The 26,812-nt window shown below is 38.3% G+C and overlaps 4 protein-coding genes across 5 annotated transcripts in view; all 4 read left to right on the forward strand.

The window, feature by feature from the left end:
* The window catches only part of LOC127506760 (histone H4), a 210,673-nt gene that overhangs the window by 37,297 nt on the left and 146,564 nt on the right, over positions 1 to 26,812 (forward strand). The gene's annotated exons all lie outside the window — the stretch shown is intronic.
* Positions 5,450 to 8,903, forward strand: LOC127506783 (zinc finger protein 239-like). Its single transcript, XM_051883615.1, has 2 exons — positions 5,450 to 5,651; positions 7,236 to 8,903. Exons 1-2 carry the CDS (start codon positions 5,594 to 5,596, stop codon positions 8,051 to 8,053), a joined length of 876 nt encoding a protein of 291 aa, XP_051739575.1. The 5' UTR covers positions 5,450 to 5,593; the 3' UTR covers positions 8,054 to 8,903.
* Positions 24,297 to 25,026, forward strand: LOC127506811 (histone H1-like). Its single transcript, XM_051883641.1, has one exon. The coding sequence runs from the start codon at positions 24,360 to 24,362 to the stop codon at positions 24,978 to 24,980; it is 621 nt and encodes a 206-aa protein (XP_051739601.1). The 5' UTR covers positions 24,297 to 24,359; the 3' UTR covers positions 24,981 to 25,026.
* LOC127506829 (histone H2A-like) lies at positions 25,084 to 26,360 on the forward strand. The gene has a single exon (XM_051883662.1). The coding sequence runs from the start codon at positions 25,531 to 25,533 to the stop codon at positions 26,017 to 26,019; it is 489 nt and encodes a 162-aa protein (XP_051739622.1). The 5' UTR covers positions 25,084 to 25,530; the 3' UTR covers positions 26,020 to 26,360.

Consider the following 26,812-nt stretch of genomic DNA (forward strand, 5'->3'; position numbering starts at 1 on the left):
TGTACATTTATAACACTATACTTAGTATGGCCAAGCAGCCATATCACCCTGTAGCCCAAGACTGGTTGCCCACTGAAGCTAATCAGGGCTGAGCCTGGTTAGTACCTGGATGGAAGACCTCCTGGGAGAACTAGGTTGATGCTGGAAGAAGTGTTAGTGAGGCCAGCAGGGGGTGCTCACCCTGTGGTCTGTGTGGGTCCTAACGCCCCAGTATAGTGACGGGGACACTATGCTGTCAAAAAGCACTGTCCTTCGGATGAGACGTTAAACCAAGGTCTTGACTCTCTGTGGTCGTTAAAAATCCCAGGATGAACTTCGAAAAGAGGCCTCTGTCCATCATGGCCTCATAATCATCACCATATACTGATTGGCTTCATCACTCTGTCTCCAATAAGCTGGTGTGTGGATGCTGCACATTGGTGGTGATTGAGGAGATTCCCCCTTCAATATGTAAAGCGCTTTGAGTGCCCAGAAAAGCGCTATATAAATGTAAGGAATTAGTAGTAGTAGTAGTAGTAGTAGTATATTACCTTTGCATCAAATTACAAAAATCTAGTTAACACTGCTGTGAGGGTGTTTCTAATTCAGCAGCTATGGGAGTGACAGTAAAAATGACATCTTTCCCTCTTCTGACTGCCGTTATCAATCATTCTCTATTTTTTCCCTATTTTTGAAAGTTGTGAAAACACTATTGTGGAGTTTTTCTTTTGCTATTTGAGTAAATGGAAACACAAAAAAATGTATTCTCTCATTCACCGCTATAGAATTTTACCCAACTATGACGACTTCCGCTTCTGAGAAACCCGGAAATGTGAAAAAGGTCTATTTGCACCCTTTTAGACTCCTATTTATTGTTTTGTTTTGAATGCAAGTGAAATTCCACAAATTACAGTATTGAAAACACGTTTTAATCAGTTTGTTTAGTTCAGTGCTGTTGTTATAGTCAAAAACAGAAATAAAACAATAAATAAATATCGGTTCTGTATATCAGTTATATCAGTCTGAGATGGGGGGAGTTTTCAGTTTTTGCACATAAAAACTGTTACATGTTAAAGATCTAATTACTTTATTACAATGAATGTTGTTATCATAAAATCAAACCATGTTTCATAGTTCTAGTTAATTCACAGTTATTTAGCAGTAGTGGTTGATGAAGATGAGTGTCATTGGTGTTTGTTTTGTATAATTGATGTTTTATCTGTCATATTGTGAGAAATAACAGATTATAAAACCCTTGATTCTGATTGGTTGAGCTGCGTTCAAAGCTGTTGTAAAGTTCCCGAAAACATCAGTTGACCGCATTACAGAAGTATTGCTGCGCCACTGAGTGTATGTGGCTGCGTCTGTCTTAGCAACCCCTCTTAGCAATATAAGCAGATGTTTGTTCTCTATTGATTTTGTTAATTCAAGCCGTATTATGTAGAAGAGTATTGTGAGAGAGATATCGAGTGACCGCGTGTATTACCTGCATTCAGATTTAGCATTTTCCTTCAGGTCAGCCATATGTTCAAATCCGTTTGAATGTCCGCTGCGATCTTGTCCTTTTAATGGGTTTTCCTGTGCCATGCTGACACTGACAGCGCTAGTCAAAGCATTTGTCATTTGCATCTTGTTCCGTGTTCACAACAAGTTTCAATATAAAAGTCTTTGAGACTGAGTGACTTGCTCATAAAGACAATCTTTGCCGCCATCTAATGGCATAATAATATAACTTCTGTTGCTGTTCACGGTCACCGACTATTTTTTTCCAGCGGAAGAAAGGCTTTTAATGATTTTACTTCATGAAAGTTGCATTGATACATATTTTTTTGTCTTTAATATTTGTATTGTGTGGTAACCGTTTTATAAAAGCAATAAGCCATGGATTACAGTGAATTTATAACAGCTAAGGGGGTTTAAGGCCCCTTAGCTGTTAAAAATTCACTGTAAACCACAGTTTCTTGGGGCTTTATTATCTTTCAATAGAGCAGTTTTAAAGTCTTTTCTCATATATCCTGACTCAAATAATGTGTTTCTAACAGTTAAACACTCAGAATAAAGTGAGATGATATGCTGATGATCTGAATGTCTTGTGGAATGAGTGTTGATAGTCTGCTAACACAAAAGCTGAGATCAAGCACCCTGCAATAAAGCAATAAAAGTCATCTGGAGAGAAGATCTCAAAGAAATAGCATAGGACAACGCCTTGCCAAAAACTCTAGAACTTTAATGACCTTTTGGGTGGTGTCTCTTCAAGATATCTGATAACCTTCTTCTCTCCCCCGAAACCAGGTGTCGGTGTAGTAAATATTTATAATCCTTTTGTCCTGGTCTGGCTATTTAAGGGAAAGAGCAAAGCAGTAATGTGAGATATTCTGTAGCCAGAAACTCCCGTGCAGTGATGGCTGAATGTCTGAAGACACTCACACACCACTGTGTGTATATGCATTTCTTACTCTTAGAGTCATCTTTGAGCAATTGATGTTATGCATTTATTATTTCTGAATTGGCTTCTAATTGTCTAACTATGTAATTGGCATGACACATTTTTACCTGACAAATAAAATGTTATATTTGATTTACTCTGAATTCTTCTGAAATCATTATGACCAGTAGATTATTGGAGTCCATATTTACGCAAATCTGCATCAGGATAGGTCAATCTAAGGCTCAATGAAAGGAGCATGTTGCACATCATGTGAGACCTTTGGATTTCTGTCTATCGCTGACTTAGCAAGTTGCAGTATCATGACTAAGAAAACTGTGTTTTTGTATGAACAAGCATGTGGCGGTTCGACTCAAATGCATTAGTAATCTCTGCACCCTCTGACTAAGAATCAGAAACTGACGAATTTGTGTCGTGAGATTCGCGCAAACCCGGGGCATGTGACTCTAAGTGATATCTAAAAATTTAAAGTACGGGATACCCAGAATAATCCAATATCTAAATTAATACATGACCAATGATTAATTCCTGAATTAGAAACACGATCTAAGAGTAATAATCATTTGAAATTGGAGTCAGATTAAACAAGCAGTTAAAGTAAAATTTAAACTAAATTCTAAAAAAAATGAGTGAACAGACGCGCTGAAAAGACATACACGCTTTAAACCTTCGCCCAGGCCGTCGGATTCTGTTGTTGGGCTGATGGGTGGTCCTTACAATCATCAATATTAACCCTTGTGCATGCAAAAAAAAAAGTTACACTTAGGTGCAAAATGGACAAAAATGTCCATGCCAAAAAACTGTCATAGAAATATTATTTATTAATATTTTTTTCCACTTTCACTAATGTCAATTTAACCAGCATCTGTTCTATCCATAGATACCAAACATTCATTAATTTTAAGAACTTTAACCCTTTAAATGCTGGTTTGTTTACATAATGCCATAGGTGTTTTTTTATGAAAAAATTAAAAATAGTAGTTTATTTTCATAAACTAAATGCTAAGCAGAATTTTTTTTCTTTGCTTATTAGATTCTTGGGTGGGTCAATGAAGAACAACAACATTAATTTTGAGGCATTTATATTTTTTATGTAGTGTCAGATTTTTTAAAAAACTAACACTTAGGTCCATAATGGACAAAAATGTCCATGCCAAAAAACTGTCATAGAAATATGATTTATTAATATTTTTTTCCACTTTCACTGATTTCAATTTTTTAACCAGCATCTGTTCTTTCCATAGATACCAAACATTCATTAATTTTAAAAACTTTAACCCTTTAAATGCTGGTTTGTTTACATAATGCCATAGGTGTTTTTTTATGAAAAAGATAAAAATAGTAGTTTATTTTCATAAACTAAATGCTAAGCAGAATTTTTTTTCTTTGCTTATTAGATTCTTGGGTGGGTCAATGAAGAACAACAACATTAATTTTGAGGCATTTATATTTTTTATGTAGTGTCAGATTTTTTACAAAAACTAACACTTAGGTCCATAATGGACAAAAATGTCCATGCCAAAAAACTGTCATAGAAATATTATATATTAATATTTTTTTACACTTTCACTGACTGTTTTTTTTTTTTATCAGCATCTCTTCTATTCATAATTACCAAACATTCATTCATTTTCAGAATTTTAACGCTTTACAAATCGTTTTCTTTACATCCTCGGCTTCTAATGCACCTGTGTGCTCACTGTCAGTGGGCAACACTAGCTTCAGAGCTTCCTCTGCTGAGTAACGTCTCTTCAAACAATGAAATGATCAACCCCTCAAGCACCACATATTTATAGGTTTGGCTGTGAGGACACCTGTGTGAACTCAAACTTTGTATAAAATCTACCAGACTAAAAAATCAGCATTTTCTTGTGGTAAAAACTAAAACAATGTGTTTAGGGGCTTCTGAACTTCTACTTCAAATTCAAGCATACCTTTTATCTCCGTACAAAAACAATAACAAGTGAAAAAGTGCAATCAAAGGTTAAGATGCATGTTTGGTCGAAAAAGAAAAACCTCAAGAAAAGAAGAAAGCCTTCTTTGACCTTTTTCATAGTTTTCACATGGCCCTATGACCCTGCCAAGGGTGTGACTCATACATGGAGTGTGATTTTTTGATTGCCAGTACGATATAATTTCTTTCAAACTAATTACACACATTACATTTTCAGTAAACACATGCAAACTACACTCTGACATCCTTACCAACATACCCACACAATTATAGCTGCATTATTTTTCAAATTGACTCTATAATGGACTATAATATGCATAAGCAGAAAACACAAATAAAGCGAGTATTTCTTTTATATGCCAAATATGAAAATATGGCACAATCTAGTAAATAATGGTAAAAATGTAAAATTTGAAGCCTTGCCGATAGAATGAATGCCTATTTGCAAATATTGTATCATTTTATAGTCAAATGGCCCTGGGTTAAAAAATTGCAGTTTTAATGGGTTTCAATGTGGACATTTTTGTCCTTAAGGTCCTGAGTGTGAGTATTTTTTGTACGAAGGGTAAAATTGATTTTTTGAAGGAAATGAGGGTAAAATATTAAAATTCCAATAAAAATAAACACCTGAGCCAAAATTCATGTAGTTGGCATTAACAAAGGCACACTTATAACAAAAAACTAAACCGAAATGGACAAAAATGTCCATAAGGTTGCACAAGTTAACAGAGCTGCTGAAAACACTCTTTATTTCATGTCAATAGTTCCTGTTTTCACCTCATTTATTATGCTGATGTCTTCAGTTCTGCTGTAAGTTGACACTTAACTCATTTCAAGTTAACTCATTTCATTGGTGTCAACAGACTGAGTGTATTTGTTGACTACAAATATGTACATATATTTCTGTATTCATGCTTTCAACTATTTATCTGGCCATTATTTGGAAGATTTACATTATTTATAATCTGCTATCAAGACATCAATATAAAACAAACTTAGTAACTGATATATATTTTTTTATTTTGACAGATCAGTTCCTCTTAGTGCAGTTCATCATCAGTGAAGCCCCTCCCACTTCACTCACATCATCAGTGAAGCTCCTCCCACAGTAATTCCCTAATAAAAGCTGGAATATTCCCATCAGATGAGCATCAGAGCATCAGGAAGAGCTGAAATCTGCAAAGACTGAGTTTATTAAAGAGGACAGTGAGAACATGAGTGATCCAGAACCCTGCAGAATGAAACACACTGAAGATACTGAAGAACAAAGAGGTTGGTGTTTATTCTTCATTCATAAAAGAATTTGACTAAAATAAAAGAATAAACAAACATGTTTTCTTTTTTTTTTTTTTTTTTTACATATCAGTATGCAACCACTAGTACAGCTTCAAATGCACATTCTGTATTATATTATGTAATAATGTACAGGTCCAGAGTGGCCATCGGAAGATTTGGGAGAATTCCCGGTGGGCCGCTCATAAATTGGGCAAATTGGTGGTAGTTCTAGTACCGTCGAAGTGACGGTTTGCTCGTGCACAGCTCTTGATAGCAGTTATACTACTAGACACTAGGTAGAATGAAGGAAAATAATTTAGATTTAGAATAATTAATGGGGTGACAACTTGTCAATATAAGTGTAATAATTCAAAACAAGCCGGCCCTTTGTATAGCAAATAACAATAATTCCAAAATGTAAAAATGTACATCCCACTCCACTTGATCGCAGAAAGTTTGCCTTCTTTTAATTCTGCTGACGTCTCGATCTTCTGTTGGTCACACGTCTTCACGTAAAGTGAATTCACCAAATTTGCCCACATTCATATTGTGTATGAATGGAAGTTAATGGAACGAAAAGTCTAGTGTGACCAGCCCTAATAATAATCTGCCATGGTACGAGCGCAACTGGCTTTTAAAGGGAATGGGAGATGAGACTCTGATTGGTTTATTGCACGTTACGCCCAAAACGTTAGACTGTGCCTTTCAGACCATGAGCTTAGATTGTCAAAATAGGGCCCGTAGCTTTTTTAAAATGAAACTTACCCATATTCAAGTGTGGATATATAAAAGAATGCATTAAGCTGGAGTAAAATTAGGTTGTTTTTGTTGTTGTTGTTTTGACGTATTGCATATTCATACAACAAAATATTCTGGGGGCTGTGAAATTTTTGTGAAAATGATCAAAAATGCTGGCACTCGCTGGCAATTTTTGTTTTCATATACGCTGGCGGGGAAATATTGTGAAATATTGAATAAAGTGACATGTGAAGGCCAAGTATGATAACCCATACTCGGAATTTGTCCTCTGCATTTAACCCAAGTTAGTGCACACACATTAGGGGTAGTGAGTAGTGAAAACACACACACACACACACACACACACACACACACACACACACACACACACACACACACACACACACACACACACACACAGCTGGAGCAGTGGGCAGCCATTCACAGGGGCACATCAGTCATTTTCTGCTGGTATTGAGAATTGAACCTTCAGCCTTCAGGTTACCAGTCTGACTGTCTCACCATTAGGCCACGACTGCCCCACAATAATCTACATTAGATAATTAGATCATTGTATCATTGATCAAATATATTTAATAGTCCTTACTACAGAAACATGGGATTTGTGCCTATAATGTTTTAAAAATAATAATCGGAAGATCAATAGTTTTAATTAATTGATCAAAAAGCATCAAAATGATCATAATATTTTATAGCAGTTGTCGATTTTCTGCTGTTACATCAGAGCTCACTTTTATCTCCATTCACTCCATATTTTTCTCTTTGAATTGTTTTGATACACTGAAAATGATTTTTTTTTTTTTTTTTTACCTTTCATTTCAGACCTGATGGAAGTGAAGGAGGAGAGTGAAGTGGAGGAGAAACGTCATGACAAATCTGTAGAAAAACCTTTGAGTCGCTCGAAGACTAAAAAGGCATTTTTAAAGAAAACAAGAGCCAAGAAATCTACAACCTGTACTCAGTGTGGAAAGAGTTTCACAACAAAGCAAAGTCTTGAGATTCACATGAGGATCCACACCGGAGAGAAGCCATTCACATGTGATCAGTGTGGGAAGAGTTTCACACAATCATCACACCTTAAAGAACACGTGAGAGTTCACACTGGAGAGAAGCCGTTCACATGTGATCAATGTGGAAAAACATTTGTTAAGACGTCAAATCTGAAGACACACCAGGTAGTTCATACGAAGGAGAAGCCACATTCATGTTCTGTGTGTGGAAAGAGTTTTTCACTGCTGCAGAGTTTACAAGAACATCAGAAAATACATACTGGTGTGAGAGAGTACATGTGCTTTGAGTGTGAGAAGACTTTTACTACAGCAAAATGTTTAAAACAGCACCAGAGAATTCACACTGGAGAAAAACCTTACAAGTGTTCATACTGTTACATGAGATTCATTCAGTCATCATCTCTGAAAACACACGAGAGGATCCACACTGGAGAAAAACCTTACAAGTGTTCACACTGTGACAAGAGATTCAGTCAGTCATCATATCTGAAAACACACGAGAGGATCCACAGCAGAGAGAAGCTGCACACGTGTGATCAGTGTGGAAAGAGTTTCACTATTAAACGCTACCTGAAGATGCACACGAAGATCCATGCAGTGGAGAAACCACATCACCACATTCTGAAATAAGTAGTTAATTTGTATTTTTAATATGTATCTATAATTCTCTGTTATGCCAGACAAGGAATGTGGCAATGTCACTTTGTAAAAAAAGACTAAGCGTCTGCACACAAACGCCCATACCTAAACACGCAAATGAATGGCAAGAACGCATTAAAAGTCTTCTGTTTTCAGTTAAAAGGTGTCATTTAAGTTGCCTCTAAGTTAATAATTAACGATGTTTACAATGGAAGTGATTCAGTCAAAAACTTAATTTAGCTCAATTTTTTTTTTTTTTTTTTCCTGGAGCTGCTTTAAAGCCAAAATAATCTCTGTCCATTAATTGTCCTATTATCACTGTGAAGCTGCTTTAAAACAATCTGTATTGTAAAAAGCGCTATATAAATGAAGATGACTTGACTTGTATTATTACGTCCCGAGGCTGTGATGTATTAATATTTATGATTGAGGTGTGTTTATGTTGCCATCTGTTGTTTTCTTTCTCTGTGTCTCTCTCTCACTCTGCTTGTTCAACAGTCACTAACTGTCCAGAGCTGAAGCTCATCATTGAGAGTGTGCTGCAGAGACTGATCCGTATAAGAGAGCAGAAGAAACAGTGTTGGAGAGAGGTTCACTTCTCCCCTGCTCCAGACTTAGTTAAGTGTTACCCAGTATTCATGTTGATTACCAGTCTTGAGAGATCATTAATCCTGTTGAATCTGAAAACTTGTGTGTTTTCCTGTTAAAAGTAAACTCTGAATTCCCTGTTGTCTGCTGTGATACAGCTAGTGAGTTTCTACCCAAGTCTATTTCTTTATTACAATATATTAAGCCATTGTATCTTTGTTTAATGGTTGGAAGCAGTAGGAAGAGGGTACTAATTTCTTTTGTATCTAATGTTTATCCCTGTTTTTAGTTAGTACGGGAGTTAAAGAAAGCTTGTGTTGTTTATTTCTTTTCTTTTACCTGAATACAACCCCAAATCAGAAAAAGTTGGGACAGTATGGAAAAACACAAATAAAAAAAGAAAGTAGTGATTTCTAAATTTACTTTGACTTGTATTTCATTGCAGACAATACAACAGCACATTATTTAATGTGTTCCTCATGATTTTTTGGGTTTTTTTTTTTTTCAAAAAAACAAAATTCCTATTTTGGTTCTTGCAACACATTTAAAAAAAAAAAAAAAACGTAAACAGTAAAGCATTTACCACTTTGTAATGTTGCCATTCCTTTTCACAACACTTAAAAGATGTTTAGGGACTGAAGACACCAAGTGATGAAGTGTTTCGGGTGTAATTTTGTCCCATTCTTGCTGCAAACAAGTCTTAAGGTGGGCAACAGTACAGGGTCTTCGTTGTCGCATTTTGTGCTTCAAAATGCGCCACACATTCTCTATTGGAGACAGGTTGGGACTGCAGGCAGGCCAGTCAAGTACCTGTATCCTCTTCCTCCGCAGCCAGGACTTTGTAATGTGTGCAGAATGTGGTTTTGCATTATCTTGTTGAAATATGCATGGACGTCCCTGGAAAAGATGTCTTCTTGAAGGCATCATATTGTACTCCAAAATCTCTATGTACTTTTCAGCATTAATGGTGCCATCACAGAAGTGCAAGTTACCTTTTCCAAGGGCACTGACACAACCCCATACCATGACAGACCCTGGCTTTTGGACTTGTTGCTGGTAACAGTCTGGATGATCCTTTTCTTCTTTGGTCCGGAGCACACGGCGTCCATTTCTCCCCAAAAATACCTGAAATACTGATTCATCTGACCACAGTACACGTTTCCACTGTGTGATGGTCCATCCCAGATGCCTCCGAGCCCAGAGAAGTCGACGGTGCTTCTGGACACTGTTAACATAGGGCTTCCTTTTGGCACAGTACAGTTTTAACTGGCATTTGTGGATGTAACTACGTATTGTGGTACTTGACAAAGGTTTGCCAAAGTAGTCCTGAGCCCATGTGATGATATCGCTTATAGATGCATGACGATTCTTGATGCAGTGCCGCCTGAGGGATCGGAGATCACGGTTGTTCAGCTTAGGCTTGCGCCCTTGTCCTTTACGCACTGAAATTCCTCCACGTTCCTTGAATCTTTTAATTATGTTTTGCACTGTTGAAGGTGAAATAAGCAGATGTATTCCTATCTTTCTTTGAGGAACATTAAAACATTTCAATAAGTTTCTCACGTATTTGTTGGCAAACTGGCGATCCTTGGCCCATCTTTGCTCCTAAAGGACTAGACCTTTCTTGGATGATGCTTTTGTACCAAATCATAATTACAATCACCTGTTGACATCACCTGTTTCAAATCACATCATTATTTAACCAATTTACCTGATTACTAGCCCTAAATTGCTCCTGTCCCAATCTTTTTTGGAATGTGTTGCAGGTCTGAATGACAGGAAAGGATGTATATTTACAAATGAAATTAAGCTGACCAGAAAAACATGAAATATTTTGTGTTCACATTGTCTGCAATGAAATACAAGTCAAAGTAAATTTAGAAATCACTACTTTCTTTTTTTTTATTTGTGTTTTCCATACTGTCCCAACTTTTTCTGATTTGGGGTTGTAGGTTATTTAGTACTCCCTCCATCAGTAAGCTGACGTTTGTTGTTTTGGCGTGGCCCTCTCCTGAAGACATTTAATGCTTCCCTTTTCTTGTTTATCTTTATTTTGTGAAATTCAATAAACTGTTTACTTTTGCCAACTCAAGCAATTGTTGTATTTCTGGTGCAGAGGACTGAAGTGATTCCTCCACATTTATTTTTACTAATGTTATCATTTTAAATATAATTTAGCCTGTTATTCCCTCTTCCAACCCTAGACTGGGAGAGGATCGTAACAGTATGTGCTGAGCAACAAAATCTCTTCTTTCTAAATTAGTTACAGTCAAATCACCCTGTAGGTCAAAACTGGTCAACAACTGAAGCTAAGCATGGGCGCTGCTCGTCCTGTTCTCTGTGTGTTCCCAGTGCCCCAGTATAGCGTAACAAGCATCGTCCTTCAGATGAGACCTTAAGCTGAGGTCCTGACTCTCTGTGTCAGTAAAAATCCCATGGCACTTCTTGTAAAGAGTATGGTGTAACCCGGTGTCCTGGCCAAATTCCCTCCATTGGCCCTTATCAGTCATGGTCTTCTAATCATCCCCATAGTTCGCAAGCACTAAATTTCGTCTCTAGAACAGTACTCACGTCTGATTTAACCTTGCCACACAGGTCGCACGTGCGCACTGAATGTGTTTTGCACTAATCAGTTGTTCCACAAGATTCAGCGCTGACCCGGGCCGTTGTTTCACAGTAGAAAACTAAACTAAAGAGACAGAACAACAACAACAGATGTCTACATTAACCAGCGCTTGTGCGAGGGGGTTATGAGATAGCCACAACTTTAGTTTAAAAGAGTACAAAACATTTTTATTGGCCATAACATCTGGAGAAAAATAGCACAGACACTGGTCATGTTACGGAGGGACTGCAACGGGAGGCGTGCGGATCCATATGCAAAGCTTTATTCCAAAACATGGTCAAAACAGGCAAGGGTCTGACAATGGCATACAGGTATATAGAGGGCAAGAGAGAAGAGTAATCCAGGGAGAAGCGTGGTCATTCTGTAGCAAACAATATCCAAGAGGGCTAGGCTAAAGAATAATCCAGGGGAAACAGGCAATAGTCCAAGAGAGGTGCAAACAGTCCAAAGGGCAAGGTGAGAGAGAAGTCCAAGACAGGCAGGTAATCAGAAAACAGGCAATCAGAAAACGAGACGAGACTTAGACTAGAACCAGATACTCAAACAAGGACTGGGAACTGGCTCCGTAAAGTAGCTACGCAAAACAGCATAAACGCTAAACAATACTCAGCAGTGACAGAGAGGAAGTGCATGGCTTATGTAGGGTGTGTGATTGGCTGCAGGTATGTGTGTAATCAGTGCAATGGATGATGGGAAATGTAGTCTGAGGTGAAGTGGAAAAGTTATTGTGGTCCATACAAAACCGAACAGGTCAAAGATAAAAAAAAATGTTCTAGTGTGCATGTGTCGACTAACTGTGATCGCACACCTGTGACATTTTTGTTAATCATAATATAAATGGTGTAAATATAACCGCCATTCCTGTGAACATGTATCTGACTGTGCGTGTCTGTTTAGAAGTCTGTAAGAGAATGAATGTGTTTGCATATGTTGGAGCCTCTCGCTCTACCATTAGATATTGGCTATTTTAGTTCCCCTCACTCAAAAGATCCTTTCAATTTAACAGATTTAATTTAAAGATTCAATTTAATTTATTCAGAACAGAACAAGAATGAAAAATATAAGAAGCTAAGCAAGCCAAAACGAATTCATTTAAAGCGAAAGAGAAAGTAAGTGGCCTTGTTCTCGCGCAGCCTGTTCCGAGAATATTCCTATCCGGATGGAAGAGTCAGAGGCCCGGTTTCACAGACAGGGCTTAGCCTAAGCCAGGATTAGGCCTTAGTTCAATTAGGGTATTTAAGTATCTTTTATAAACGTACACTAGAAAAAAAAACATTACTGGTGATCATCTTGAGACAAAACAATGGCACTGACATATTTTAAGATATGTCAGTACAAGTTGCTTTCAATTAAAACACCTCAAACAAGCATTTTAGTGTAGGACTAGCTTAAGCCTTGTCTGTGAAACCGGAGGAGAGAGTTTCAGTCAGAATATTTGTCAGGTAGTTGTGTGTTTAAACAGTACCACCTTGATTAGCTGGTTCAGGTGTGTTTATTTGGGGTTGGAGCTGAACTCTGCAGGACAGTGACCCTCCAAGAGCAGGATTGGACACTCCTGAAATAAAAGATAACAAGGAAAAATCTCTCACTGGAATCCTTTGTGTCTTAAATGTGAAGTTGGAGAAAACAGTGCAATGAAATTAGACAATTTCAAAAGAAATGATCTGTCAAAACTCTCTCTCAGTCCTGATGCCATGCAGAAGTCCTAGAAACTGCAATTAGAAAAAAACACTAAATTTTAAAACTGGTGAACATAATGATAGTCATGATGTCACTGAGAGGTAACCGAGCCTGAGGGTTTCACGCATTCAGAGGACATGAACAGCTTGTCCTTGTTTCATGAAAGAGATGTAGCCAAAGAATAATGTGAACTAAATCAAATTAATCACTGTGCTTTGAAAATCTTTCAAGATTACTACATTTTATTATATGCTGAATTACAATAATTTCAGAGCTGTGTACAGGTCATTAAACAAAAGAAAAAACATCTGCAAAGTTTTAATTGATGGTTATAAAAATAATCATCTAAAAATAACCATTAGGGAACATTCTGTATGAGTTATTTTTATTTTATTTTTATTTTATTTAAAAATAACTACCCCGTGATGTGTACACTCTTTATTTCATGTCAATAGTTCCTGTTTTCACCTCATTTATTATGCTGATGTCTTCATATCTGCTGTAAATTGACACTTAAAACTCATTTCATTGGTGTCAACAGACTTCAGAGGGGATTTGTTGGTTATTACATGTACATTTATTTTTGTCTTTATGCGTACAACTGATTTGCTTACAAATTATTTATATTTGGAAGAATTTACATTATTTTATTTTCCAAATTTTAGATATCTGACTATGTTTAAATGAAGAAACAGAATAATGTTAGGGTGAGCAATAAATTAATTTGTGAATTAGCATCAGTTACTTTACAATAGACAGACAGACATGAATTCTTAGATTTGTCAATTAGTATAAAAACAAACTCATTAACTGATATATTTTTGGCAGATCGGTTCCTCCCACACAGGAATTCATCATCAGTGAAGCCACATTCATGTTCTGTGTGTGGAAAAAGTTTTTCACTGCTGCAGAGTTTACAACATCAGAAAATTGGTGTGAGACATGTGCTTTGAGTGTGAGAAGACTTTTACTACAGCAAACAATTTAAAACAGCACCAGAGAATTCACACTGGAGAAAAACCTTACAAGTGTTCACACTGTGACAAGAGATTCAGTCAGTCAGCAAATCTGTAAAAAAACATGAGAGGATCCACACTGGAGAAAAACCTTACAAGTGTTCATACTGTGACTGGAGATTCAGTCAGTTTGAATTTTGGAACCGTTTGATCAAGGAGGGTTTTCGGAATCCGACGGTAGTTCAATACTCACGGCGATCGGATGGGTAATCTTCGACCTTCGGCCGAGGGGGCCCTTAAGGCGTCCGACGGGAGTTCAATACTCGCGAGTATTGATCGATCGAGTAGGCCCCTTGGAGGCGGAAAATTAAAGATTTAGCTATTTCGACTGGGAGGGCTCTCAAGGTGTCTGTGAGTCAATACTCACTGTGATCAGACGGGTAAGCCCCCACTGGCGGTGAGGTGGACGTTTAGTTATTTTAGATTGGGAGGGCTCAAAAACACGTGACTGGGTGGTTTGAATCATCTGTGAAGAGTGGGTCGGAAAAGGATTTAATCTGTGAATTTCTGAAATGAAGGTAGGATTGGAGGGTTTGGTACGGTTGGATCGGTGATTGGAGGTTGAAGATGTAAATGAAATGGCCTTTTTTGGTCTGGTCTGTCTTACTCTGTTTGATAAAGTAAAGTAGAGTCCTGGTGGATGGGCATCACTTTAAATGTCGAAGTAATGTCGACTTTGGCGAGCCAAGCACCACGACCAGCATTTTTGATTAATGATATTGCTTGGTCAATGTCGTTTTAGTGAAGAGAAAATTCTTCAAGTGGGATGAGGCTGTTTATGCTTGGAAACGGAGAATTGTGCAGGGCTGAGAGGTCGATTATTAAGCGTTTTTTACCGGAGAATTTCCTTGTAGCCACTCCAATAGGGCTGATACGAAAGTGTTCGAAAGGAGGAATATCAAAAGGTCTGATCATGAAGCCTGAATTAACTTCCTTATCGATCAAGTTGTCCACTGTGTCAGGTTCTGTTAGAGCAGATTGAAGATTATCACAAATCATATTTTGTGAGGGAATGCTTTCTAGACCTGGTTCAAAACCATGCTAGAGACCAGATAGCAAATATTTAGTAAATTCAGGATCAGGGTGCTGAGACAATTCTGATGACAAACGTAAAATAGTCGACAAGTTATTTTTTAAATTTTTATTGGTAGATTTTCTTACAGGGCATACAGTGCGGCCGTGAAGAGGGTGCGGAAGAGGGTGCGGCCTAGCAGCGGCGGAATCTGGGGCCCGGCCCAGGCTCGCTGAAGGCCCACTGCCCCTACCTGACGATCGGCGCTGGTCCGGTCTTGCTGTAGAGGAAGACTGGGTTCGGGAGGTACGTGGTTTTTTACCCTTGCTGATTTTAGTCGCTTTATTGGTGAGCTTAGAGGGAGATGAGGGTTTAAAGGGAGTGCAAGTTCACTGCAGGTTAGTGTATAATTGATATAGTTCAGATTTATTCATCCGTCTCGAGAAGCGGAAATCCGCGCTGATCAATGCTTGCCTTAATCCCAGCACTGTCCATTTCTCGATTGCAGGAATGGTTGGCTGGGCCATGGAGTAGGAGGATGACGATGACGAAGACGACGACGAGGAAGAAGGTGTGTGTCTCACCGGTGGAGGTAAGGGCTAGTCTAGACGTCTTGGAGTGTGGACAGCGGAGTGGATGGTCTGGCGTCCGCGCAATGGAGCCAGAGGCTCGGCGACGGCACCTGGTGGCGTAGGGCTGCTCCTTGGGATGGCGGGATTTGGTGAAAGATTCTGGGAATAGAGGGACTCATCATCAGGTGGGAAGAGCTCAATCTCAGACATAGCGGCTATTGGGCGAAACCTGTGCTGAAAACGGTTGAGGATCCTTAGGTGAGTTTGTCTGTGATTATATATAAGCCTGCACTCATGCTGATTGGGTAGATATGTTGATTACTGATTGTTGACAACTGGTTGAGATGATGTGATAATTGGGTAGCTTATTTGACTTGCTCCTCCCGAACTATGGTAATAAAACATAATTTAGTACCTTTCTGGATCTTGAGAGGTTCAGTGACATTGCTGGCAATAGAGGCCTCACTGAGCCATCGGATTTCATCAAAAATATCTTAAATTGTTTTTCCATAGATGAACGAAGAACATGAAGGTGAGTAATAAATGACATTATTTTCATTTTTGGGTGAACTAACCCTTTAAGTGTGCCATATGCATCAGTCATTCAGCCAACCGTCTGTGGGCGTGACGTCTGAGGCTGAGACTGGGGGAAACTAACGACCATCAACTGCCCTTTCGAGCGCAGTTTTCTCCAGTGTGTTGATGACATATTTCCAGAGGTGGGGAACTCAAATCACATGATTTGACTTGAGTCAGACTTAAGTCGCACATTTTAGGACTTGAGACTTGCTTGACAAATATTAATAAAAGACGCGACTTGACTTTGACTTGACATTCATGACTTGAGACTTGACTCGGACTTGAGTTAAATGACATGAAATAACTTGTCTTTTGTTTAATAAATATCTGTTTATCACATGACACAGCAGGCAAGCAGAGAGAGCTATCGTGAGCTCTCTCATGGACAGAGCATGCACAGCCGTGGCTGAACATGAAAGGCGCTTTTTCTGTCATCCTTTGGCGAGCATTACAATATATGATCACACTCTTATTCATGCAAATGCTTTTAAACCATTTAAGTGCGCCAAAAGAGAAAAAAAGAGAACACACTGTCTTTGAATGTCCTGTCACACACACGACACACAGAAAGACGCGTGCCAGAATGTCACGCTTGAACAATAACACGTGGGGAGAGTGGGGTAAGATGAGCCAGTGGGTAAGTTGATCCACCCCTTGTATCTTGGCAACCGTACCATTTTATTTTCATGTGACCATATATTTTAGAACCACCCATCATTTCTGCCAGACTGTGAAAAGGAGAAGCACATGGGAGGAGTGGAAGTCGCTTATTTACTTTAAAAACTGTTTTTGGCTTGTCAAAGTAAAATTTTAACATAACAGATGTAATGGCTGTTTCATCAAAGCAAATTTGTCCAGGTCTAAAACTATTTATGATGCATATTGGTGACAACGTACAAAACCATGCAAGTCATCTAGCTAAATATTATTTTGAATTGGTAAGCTAGCTAGCTTTTCCTAAAATGGCAGCTATGGGGCAAAGTGAGCCAAATGTCGTGGGGTAAATTGAGCCAACGTTTTAACTTACCCCACCATAAGCCAGTGAATTTAAGTTAAATCTGAAGTATAAACTGGTGTCATTTCAATGTAATATTACGCAACTGGTTTAGTTTATCTTTATTTTCGAGTTTATTTGATAGGAACAGTGTACAAGTACACCAAATCCTTTTCTGATACGAACCAGAGGATGTTTAATCATATACAGTATCTCACAGAAGTGAGTACACCCCTCACATTTCTGTAAATATTTTATTATATCTTTTCATGTGACAACACTGAAGAAATGACACTTTGCTACAATGTAAAGTAGTGAGTGTACAGCTTGTATAACAGTGTAAATTTGCTCTCCTCTCAAAATAACTCAACACACAGCCATTAATGTCTAAACCGCTGGCCACAAAAGTGAGTGCAGCCCTAGGTAAAAATGTCCAAATTGGGCCCAATTAGCCATTTTCTCTCCCCGGTGAGGGGAGATTGTACTTCTGCCTCATTTTCCCTTATCTTGAGGACCACATAAGTAAAAAATGGCTCATCTTACCCCACTCTCCTCTAATGCCAAAAATGTCCGTTTTGTCAAGTATCCTCATTAGAGCAGCCTAATAATAGTTAAAGTCTTAAACAAAAGGAAGGAAGTGGGACGCGCGTGAGATCCACGTCATGTGCGGCAGATCTTAAAGTGACAGTAGTGATGGGGAGTCGACTCCAAAAGAGTCGATTCCTCGACTCTGAATAGCCCCAGAGTCGGGGTCGACTCCAGCACAGGAATCGACTCTCGGTGTCGACTCTGTTGCTGTGTCTGAAATCTCTCACTTGTTTACTGATTCTCGAATCCATAGCCTATATAATGCATGGCAGTTAAATGCACTAGGAGCAGGATCCAGCTAGAATTTTTTTGTTCTAAAAATGTACTGAGAACATTACCATGTATAGTTCTAGTAATGTTTTCAGCAGGTAGTTTTATTTTAGTTCCCAGAATGTTCTCCTGAAAGGTAGAATACTCTAAAAACATTCTAAAAATGTTTAGTGATAACATTGTTAGAACATTATTCCCTAATGTTCTTATAATGTTTTCAGCGGGTAGTTTTATTTTTGTTCTTATAATGTTCTCTTAACAGGTAGAATAACATTCTACATTCTAAAAATGTTTAGTGATAACATTGTTAGAACATTATTCCCTAACGTCCTTATAATATTTTCAGCGGGTAGTTTTATTTTTGTTCCCAGAATGTACTTTTAAAAGGTAGGATAACATTCTCTAAAAACATTCTAAAATTGTTTAGTCATAACATTGTTAGAACATTATCCCCTGACATTCTTATGAAGTTTTTTAGCAGGAAGTTTTATTTTTTGTTCCTAGAATGTTCTCCTAAATATTCAAAAAAAAAAAAAAAGCTTAACTATAGCATTGTTAAAACATACAATTTTATTAATCTCAAAAATTAAAAAACATCAAAATCTAACAGGTTTATAAATTGCATCCACATAAATTATTAGTAGTTCTACGTACAGTAAATGCCCAACATCACGTCGAAGAACTCAAGTAAAGTCCAGTGTGTAATCATGCGTCTGACTGCTGTGTTTGCTCAGAGTGCTCATCATTGTCTTTGCTTGACCTGGTTCTTGCATAAAAATAATCGTCTGTATTAATGTTTTCTGCTCTGCCAGTTAGCAGCATTGACTTGTCTGTGTGTGTAGAGCGTCTGTGTGTAGAGTTTTTCCTCACAGCCTATAACAGAGGAGCATACAACAGTGTAAACAGAAAATACATATTACATCTTAAAATCACAAACAATATTGACATTGAAAACTTTCTAAATTAGCCAGCCTAATTAGTAATCACGAATTATGTAAAGACTAGTTTATTGAAAGTATAGATATGATACTTTATGAGTATCTATTTTGTTTCTGTTATTTAAAACACATCTACTTAATCCATTATATGTTATTAACACAACTACTAATTTTGATGTTGGCTTGAAAAGCCTGAACCGAGACTCGAACTCAGGTCAACTTGAGCAGAGCTGCGGCATATGACAGAATGCTGCTCACAATTCTATTGCTATGACATAACAGCTAATTTTCATCAGATATTTTGTCTATGGATCATTACATCTCTTACAGATTCTGCTTTTTTTAAATCAGATACAGATAAAGTAGCACTGTATTTGAATGCATCAGCAAGAGCAATTGTGTGTGTGAATTAATCAGTGTAGCATCTCTTTGCTAATAGTGAAGCTGTAGGTTTTAGTTACGTAGCAGAAAGTAAAATATATGCTATAACTTTCAGTTTCTAAGCTGTTTTCTTAGTGGTAAATCACAGGACAGCATTGACAAGTTTCTGTGCTCCTGAAGGTTTCTGTTTGCAATCTGCACATTATATATGAGCTACTGTATGTGCGTATGGAAGCTTGTTTCCTCCATAGAATAAAAAAAATAAAAAATAAAAGGTAACTGCAACCTTTTATCTCACAATTCTGACATTTTCTCGCAAATGGGAGTTACAATGTCAGAATTATGGGATAAATGTGCAATTCTGGCTTTTTTTTCTCGCAATTGCTTTTTTTTTTTTTTTTTCCTCAGAATTGTGAGATAAAAAGTTATCAAGTCAAATTCTGAGGGGAAAAAAGTCAGCTCACAATTCTGACATTTACTTGCAATGTCAGAAGGTATAAAAAGGCATAGAAAAGGTGTTTATACCTCACAATTCTGAGCAAAAAAAAAAAAAAAAAACTCAGAATTGAGAGTTATATATCACGATTCTGACTTTATTTCTCAGAATTGTGAGATTATATCTCCCTCTGAGTATGCATGTCTTTGTCATTTACCTGATGGAAACAGAGAGTAAGAGAGTGGACTTCAAAGATTGCTTATCCTGTGGCTCCCTCTATAGGACAGCATTAATATTTCTCAGCCAATTTAAGTCTGTGGGATTTTGTGATTGTTTGATCGCCAATTATATGAAAACTGTTAAGTCTGATCAGTTACAAATGACAGCAACAAACTTCAGACCAGTCTTAAGGTCTGTGAAAGAAGAACCTTGGATGGTTAGAGGGTGAGTAAAGATTGGGCTAATTTTAAGGTTTAAAAATTTAGTCGTTTGTCTAATTTAGTCTCGGAACATAATAATAATAATAATAATAATAATAATAATAATAATGTTCAAATAGGTTAACAATATGTTGCATTTCTTAAGCTAACATAATTATTTCCTAATATTTGAACAAGATTACTACAATCTGTTTCTAGAGGAAATTCTATGAAGATTTACAACAAAAAGCCCATATCCTCCCATTCACCTCTGCAGGTTTTTGTTAGATCATTTTCATTGTTTGCTTCAATATTTGCCAGATTGTGTACCTGAAATATTTTAAAACATGGTCTGTCAACATACAACAATGTACTTTGCCTAATGCCATACCCAGGACTGCTATTACCAGTACATACAATAAATAAAACATCATTTGGTGCTTCTCCATTCGAGTGCTGTGACTGGCTGCTGGCATCAAAGGACACACACACAGTGTGGCCCACCCTTCTTTCCCCTGTGGAACTCGTTTGCATAAATTACAAAGCTGAAAGACTTTAAAGTGTCTTTAAGTTTACCAATGCATTTCACACTTTCCAAACCACCACCAGAATACCTTTTGCAATATTCTAAACAAACAGAGACCAAACATGATGGAAAAAGATTGAACTGTCATGCACTCATTCATTTGTACATTAACAGCTGAATTGGTGTAAGATGTTGCACTACAAAGAGCTGTCACTGAGAATACTTATTTCTGTGAATAAGTATGAAATAAATGTTTGTAGAATACATCATTTTCAAGGTTTCCATTATAAATGGATCACTGTGATCTCTCTTTGTTTCACCCACTGCTGCTGAGGCCCTGAGGAATTTTTACGGCGGTCACAGTCCAACCTTAGGAATTAGTCGATGAGTGAAGGGCAGAAACTGCATGTGGACCAATGAGTCCTGTCCTTCCCAAGCTTGGTACCAGAGGTTTTTCCTTCTAAGACAGTGGTCGGCAATAGGCGGCCTGCGGGCCTGCCAGCAATAATATCTGGCCCGCACCCGCAGCCATGTTATTTTGATAGCGGCTGGTTCTGAAATAGATCTTCGTCTCATGGTGCCGTTTAATATTATCACCGTGCACCAGACACGACTTTTTTCGCGTCGCGTTTTGCCGCAACAGCTAAAAGCTGTCTACACTGAACGCGACAAACCAACCGCTGTAAAACACTTGGACTATGTCAAAAACCTCAAAAACAAAACGCTCGCGTCAGTGTTATATTCTTTGAAAATAGTGACAACTTCGTTCCAGATAACGGCTTTGCATTCACAAAACTAGGTATGATGAACGCATAGTTGTCTTTTCATTCTTCTTTGTATGCCCTATTTTCACTATCAACTTTCCTCTTTAGACTCTTTGATAGTGCCATTTTCTCTCACCAGCTAGCTTAAATGTTAACATAAATCTGCACATGACGTAATAATAGCATACCTCCAGCACACAAACAATTTAAATAAATGCAGTTTAGTACGTGAGGATGCCAGGGAATAATTCTGAGTGTAAAAGTAGGCTACATCAAATAATTATTACAATAAGTTAGGCTCCATTGTGTAACAAGCAAATTAAAATGATACACATTTATTATTCACAATATGGAAAGAGGAAATAAAACATAGTTCGTTAAGAGCATGACTCAAACATGCAGTTAATGGGCTTATTCAAGTCCTCTTTTATTTTCTGAGTTATTTTTATCCATTCCGCATCTCACACGTAAGTGTGTTTTAGCAAGGCGGTCTGTGTTGCAAGTTGGTGAATAAAGACACTTGCTAGGTCACTACTCCGCTTTATTAATTTGTCCAGTGTAAAACCCGGACACCGCCACACAAATGTGGCTTTTTGTTAATGACTGTCCTACTACAGGATTTAACACAGAGTAACAGCTCAATACCAGTTACAAAAGACACTGTAACAGTCTGTCACAGGCAATTCATGTTGCATTTTTCATTAATTAATTCAAATTATTCTTTGACTATGTTCTGACCCACCATCTAATGGTGAAAATTTCTTTTGGCACCATGCCAAACTTAATTGCCAACCCCTGTTCTAAGAGGTGTCTGGATGTTGTCCTTGCATCTTTATCTGATGGCGTTGGACAGTTTGTTTGTGTTAGTCCACCAAGATCCAATCAAAATGTAGCAAACCTTTGTCCACTGTTACAGACAGAGAGGGGACTGACCATAAACTGGGCCCTGAAATGTGCTGTTCCCTACAGTACCATGATAATAATATCAACATCAATAATAGTAATAATAATAATAATAATAATAATAATTGCATGAATATTTAAATATGGTGCATTTCATAGGTAGTTTAAAACTTAGATTTTAAAAATGTACTGTAAGGGAAAACCAATGTTTTTATGTTAAAAAAAATAAAAATAAAATAAAAATAAACAATTACAATTTTGCCAATATAACATAATTTTTTTGTGAGTTTATAATGTAATATATTTCTCATAATGAAAAAAAATATTACATTATGAGCTCAAGATTTTATTACGTTTTGAGGAAATTATTACATTATGAACATTTTTATTATACTAATATTGTAATATTTATCATTATTATTATTTATTATGTGCAGTTATTACATTACGCTTAGTCATTACATTATGAGTCACTGGAGATGTATAGTGTATATTTGGTTTTACGTGTGAGGCACAAAGTATCCTCACGACTCAAAAATGTCATCAATAACATAGTGAAACATGAGAAAAATGTATAATTATTGTGTCATGAGAGCCACATTTCACAAGAAAAAAAGAAAATATTGTCCTGGATCGGAAAACCCTTGTAACTGATGTTCTCGAATCCAAGAAACACCTTTAGGAATAAGTCATAAACTTCTAAACAGCTAAGGCCCAACAAAACTACATTTTGAATTGTTGAATGCTTAAATTCAAAGTTTTAGTTTAACATCATTGTAGTTAACATCAGCTCTTCAGTTTCAGTGTCCTTCAGACTTTAGTACCAATCAGTTAAACCCGCCTGTGTAATTCTGAACACCTTCGTTATCTTGATCTAGTGTGTTTGTTTAGGGTTAGAGCCAAACTACTATATAGCCTGACCAAAACCCCAACATCTGTGCAAATATCAAACATATAGTGTAAATAATACGACTATTTTATGAATTAGCATTTTATAGTGCTTAATTCAGAATATAACAAAATTGCAATCAGTGACCTGTGCTTTATTATTTAGATGTATTCATTTAGCAGATGATTTTATCCAAAGAGACTTATGAAGGAACACCGTATTAAGGAGGCAATGGCACAAGAAATGCAGCAATACAAAGTTTCAAACATTGTCCAGAAAAGTGCAAGCTAGAACAAGGAGGGAAATTAGAAAAATAAGTTGCTATGGCTTACTTTAAATGAGCAAATCATTCAGATGAGCTTCAACACAATCCTCATTCACTTGTTGAAAACTGAGATGAATGACAAAAAAGTGAAACATATGACAATTTACATTTTTATTTAACTGATATGATGTACATCAGCTTATGAAAACGTAAATTTAAAACATTATTTGCGTGATGAGACGTATTATTATTATTATTATTATAAGGACAGATCTGCTGAGCGAAGATGAGGGCCAGACAGGAGAGTCACAAGCAGACTCGGGTCCTCCGGATGATGTTCGTGTGCTTCAAGCTGCCCAAAACAACAGCTGTATGAAAGCCTCCTCACGCCCCTCACTAATGCTGATTTCATTAAAGTCGCATTCAGACTGTTTTCTGAACACACAGCGGACGCGTTCAGGCTTTTATCAACGTTTCCATTAAAACGAGGGCTCAAATGTACACGCGGCTTTTCCCCGTGGCTGATGCTCGCCTTGGATTTGGTCTGACGGAGGCAAAAGAAACATTTCCTCTCCGCGTATTTTAGTCTCCAGTGAAAGCTCAGAACCTCTGCTCGGTGCTCACTTTGTTTTGACTGCGACAAACTATTTTACCACTCCAGTTTTGTCCCAAATGTAAGAGAAGAAAACACAAACGCGAGAGGCTCGTATAGACACAGAGACACCGAGCACTGCGGTTGAGTCTATAAGGTTCTCATGTGCTATTTAAGAGCGCTGCGCTGCACGAGCGCTGTTCATTACTGAAATCAAGACAGAGTTTGATAGACTACAGATCCGATCTAAGAGAGAGAGATGGCAGAAACCGCTCCAGCCCCGGCTGCTGCCGCCCCGGCCAAAGCGCCCAAGAAGAAGTCAGCTGCAAAAGCCAAGAAAGCAGGTCCAGGCGTCGGTGAGCTCATCGTCAAAGCTGTGTCCGCATCCAAGGAGAGGAGTGGCGTGTCCCTCGCCGCCCTGAAGAAGGCTATCGCCGCCAACGGCTACGACGTGGAGAAGAACAACTCCCGCGTTAAGATCGCCCTCAAGAACCTGGTGACTAAAGGCACCCTGGTGCAGGTCAAAGGGACCGGCGCTTCGGGCTCATTCAAGCTCAACAAGCAGCAAGCCGAGACCAAGAAGAAGCCGGCCAAGAAGGCGGCTCCTAAAGCGAAGAAGCCCGCGGCCAAGAAACCCGCTGCTGCCAAGAAGCCCAAGAGCGCAGCGGCAAAGAAGCCCGCCGCAAAGAAATCGCCCAAGAAGGCCAAGAAACCCGCCGCTACAGCCGCCAAGAAGGCGACGAAGAGCCCCAAGAAGGCAAAGAAGCCAGCAGCCGCTAAGAAAGCAGCCAAGAGCCCCAAAAAGGCCAAGGCGGCTAAACCTAAGGCAGCAAAGCCTAAAGCCGCCAAGCCTAAAAAGGCAGCGCCCAAAAAGAAATAAAGTCTTTACTGTTTTTTTTCTCAACGGCTCTTTTAAGAGCCACCCACTAACTCCGAAAAAAGAGCGAAACTCGTGTATATTCATAGTGTTGAAAGTAGATAAACAAGATGTGATTTGGACTCCTGTAATCAGAACATAGTTTATAAACCGTTTCTACATATAAGAAATTGATTATAAGCTTTTATGTGTTCACAGTGATCAATCCAAATGCGATGTTGTAGAACTAAGTACAGACAGAATATTTACACGCAACACTCCGCTGGAAAATTGTAACAATACAACAGTGAAAACACTCCAATATTACAACAGGAACATAATACTGTACAGTATCAGATCAACGTGCACAGAATATACAGTCTGAAAGGTGTAGCACTTTTGGTAGGAACGGCGAACAATATCCATTTTTGTACTTGTAAGTTTTCTATAACAAATATTTCAGTGGTTTCATCCCCGTCACAAAAACGTATGCATAATTATTCCCGCCAGAAAGGGGGTTGGGCTTTGGAGGGAAGTTCAGTGATTGGTTTGAATCTTTATAGACTCTAAACCAATGGGTGACTGGCACTCTTGTTTAAATACTGTAAGTGGAGCCACGGAAACTCATTCTTTTACTAAAGTCTGCAAAGCTTGTAGTAAATTATCTGGACTGAAAATGAGTGGAAGAGGTAAAACCGGTGGCAAAGCAAGAGCCAAGGCTAAGACTCGCTCATCCAGGGCAGGACTGCAGTTCCCCGTTGGCCGTGTTCACAGGCTTCTCCGCAAAGGCAACTATGCTGAGCGCGTCGGTGCTGGTGCTCCTGTTTATCTGGCGGCTGTGCTCGAGTATCTTACCGCTGAGATCCTGGAGTTGGCTGGAAATGCCGCTCGGGACAACAAGAAGACCCGCATCATTCCCCGTCATCTGCAGCTGGCGGTGCGTAACGACGAAGAGTTGAACAAACTTCTGGGCGGAGTGACCATCGCTCAGGGTGGTGTGCTGCCCAACATCCAGGCTGTGCTGCTGCCCAAGAAGACCGAGAAACCCGCCAAATCCAAATAAACAGATTCAGTCGGTTTCATTGAAACCCAAAGGCTCTTTTAAGAGCCACCCATTTTATCTGATAGAGAGCGCTTTTCTTTGTTAACATTTACAGGCATAAACCCGTTTGATTGAGGGGGAGAAAAAAAGTCCTAAGCCAATCAAATGTATGATTGCTCTGCATTAACGATTACAAATAATATCGTATAAACCCATATGTATGCGTTCTTGTTATAAGGGCATTATGATCCCCTGATGTTTCTGTAGAGATAGTTCTTTAGGAGGCGTGTAGGATTGCCACCCATGTCTCCTAATATTAAAAGTTATGTCTGCCAGGTTCTGCTAATGTACTGTATGTTATTTTAATAGGTTATTCTAAATAAAAAGCAATATGCGTATCATGTCAGGGTAACAGAAATTGGTCTATGTTACTCTGGGTCTTTTGCTCTTTATTATCACGGCCGCACGCTGCTATATGTATTTACGGGACGGATGACTCTGGTGTCTGGCTGCAGAGCTTTTATACAGATTATAATGTGATTCTGTTCTGATCCAAAATCTGCACAACCACTAGGAATTAAGGCGAGTATTTTAGAACAAATAAATACAACAATGTGAGTATAAAACCTATGGGGGTGTCATGTAAACCGTTTGTTTGATGCGCAAAGTATTAAACAGATCAAAGCACATTGAGCGGGAAACCCTCTGCTTGTTTGAAAGAGGGAGCGTTCAGTCATTGGCTAGCAGTCATAAGCGTACGTCATACATTAGCCAATCACAAGCCTCGGCACCCGAGACACTGTGAGCTCATGGC

Source organism: Ctenopharyngodon idella, chromosome 24 (assembly GCF_019924925.1).
Source record: "Ctenopharyngodon idella isolate HZGC_01 chromosome 24, HZGC01, whole genome shotgun sequence".
Taxonomy (NCBI): domain Eukaryota; kingdom Metazoa; phylum Chordata; class Actinopteri; order Cypriniformes; family Xenocyprididae; genus Ctenopharyngodon; species Ctenopharyngodon idella.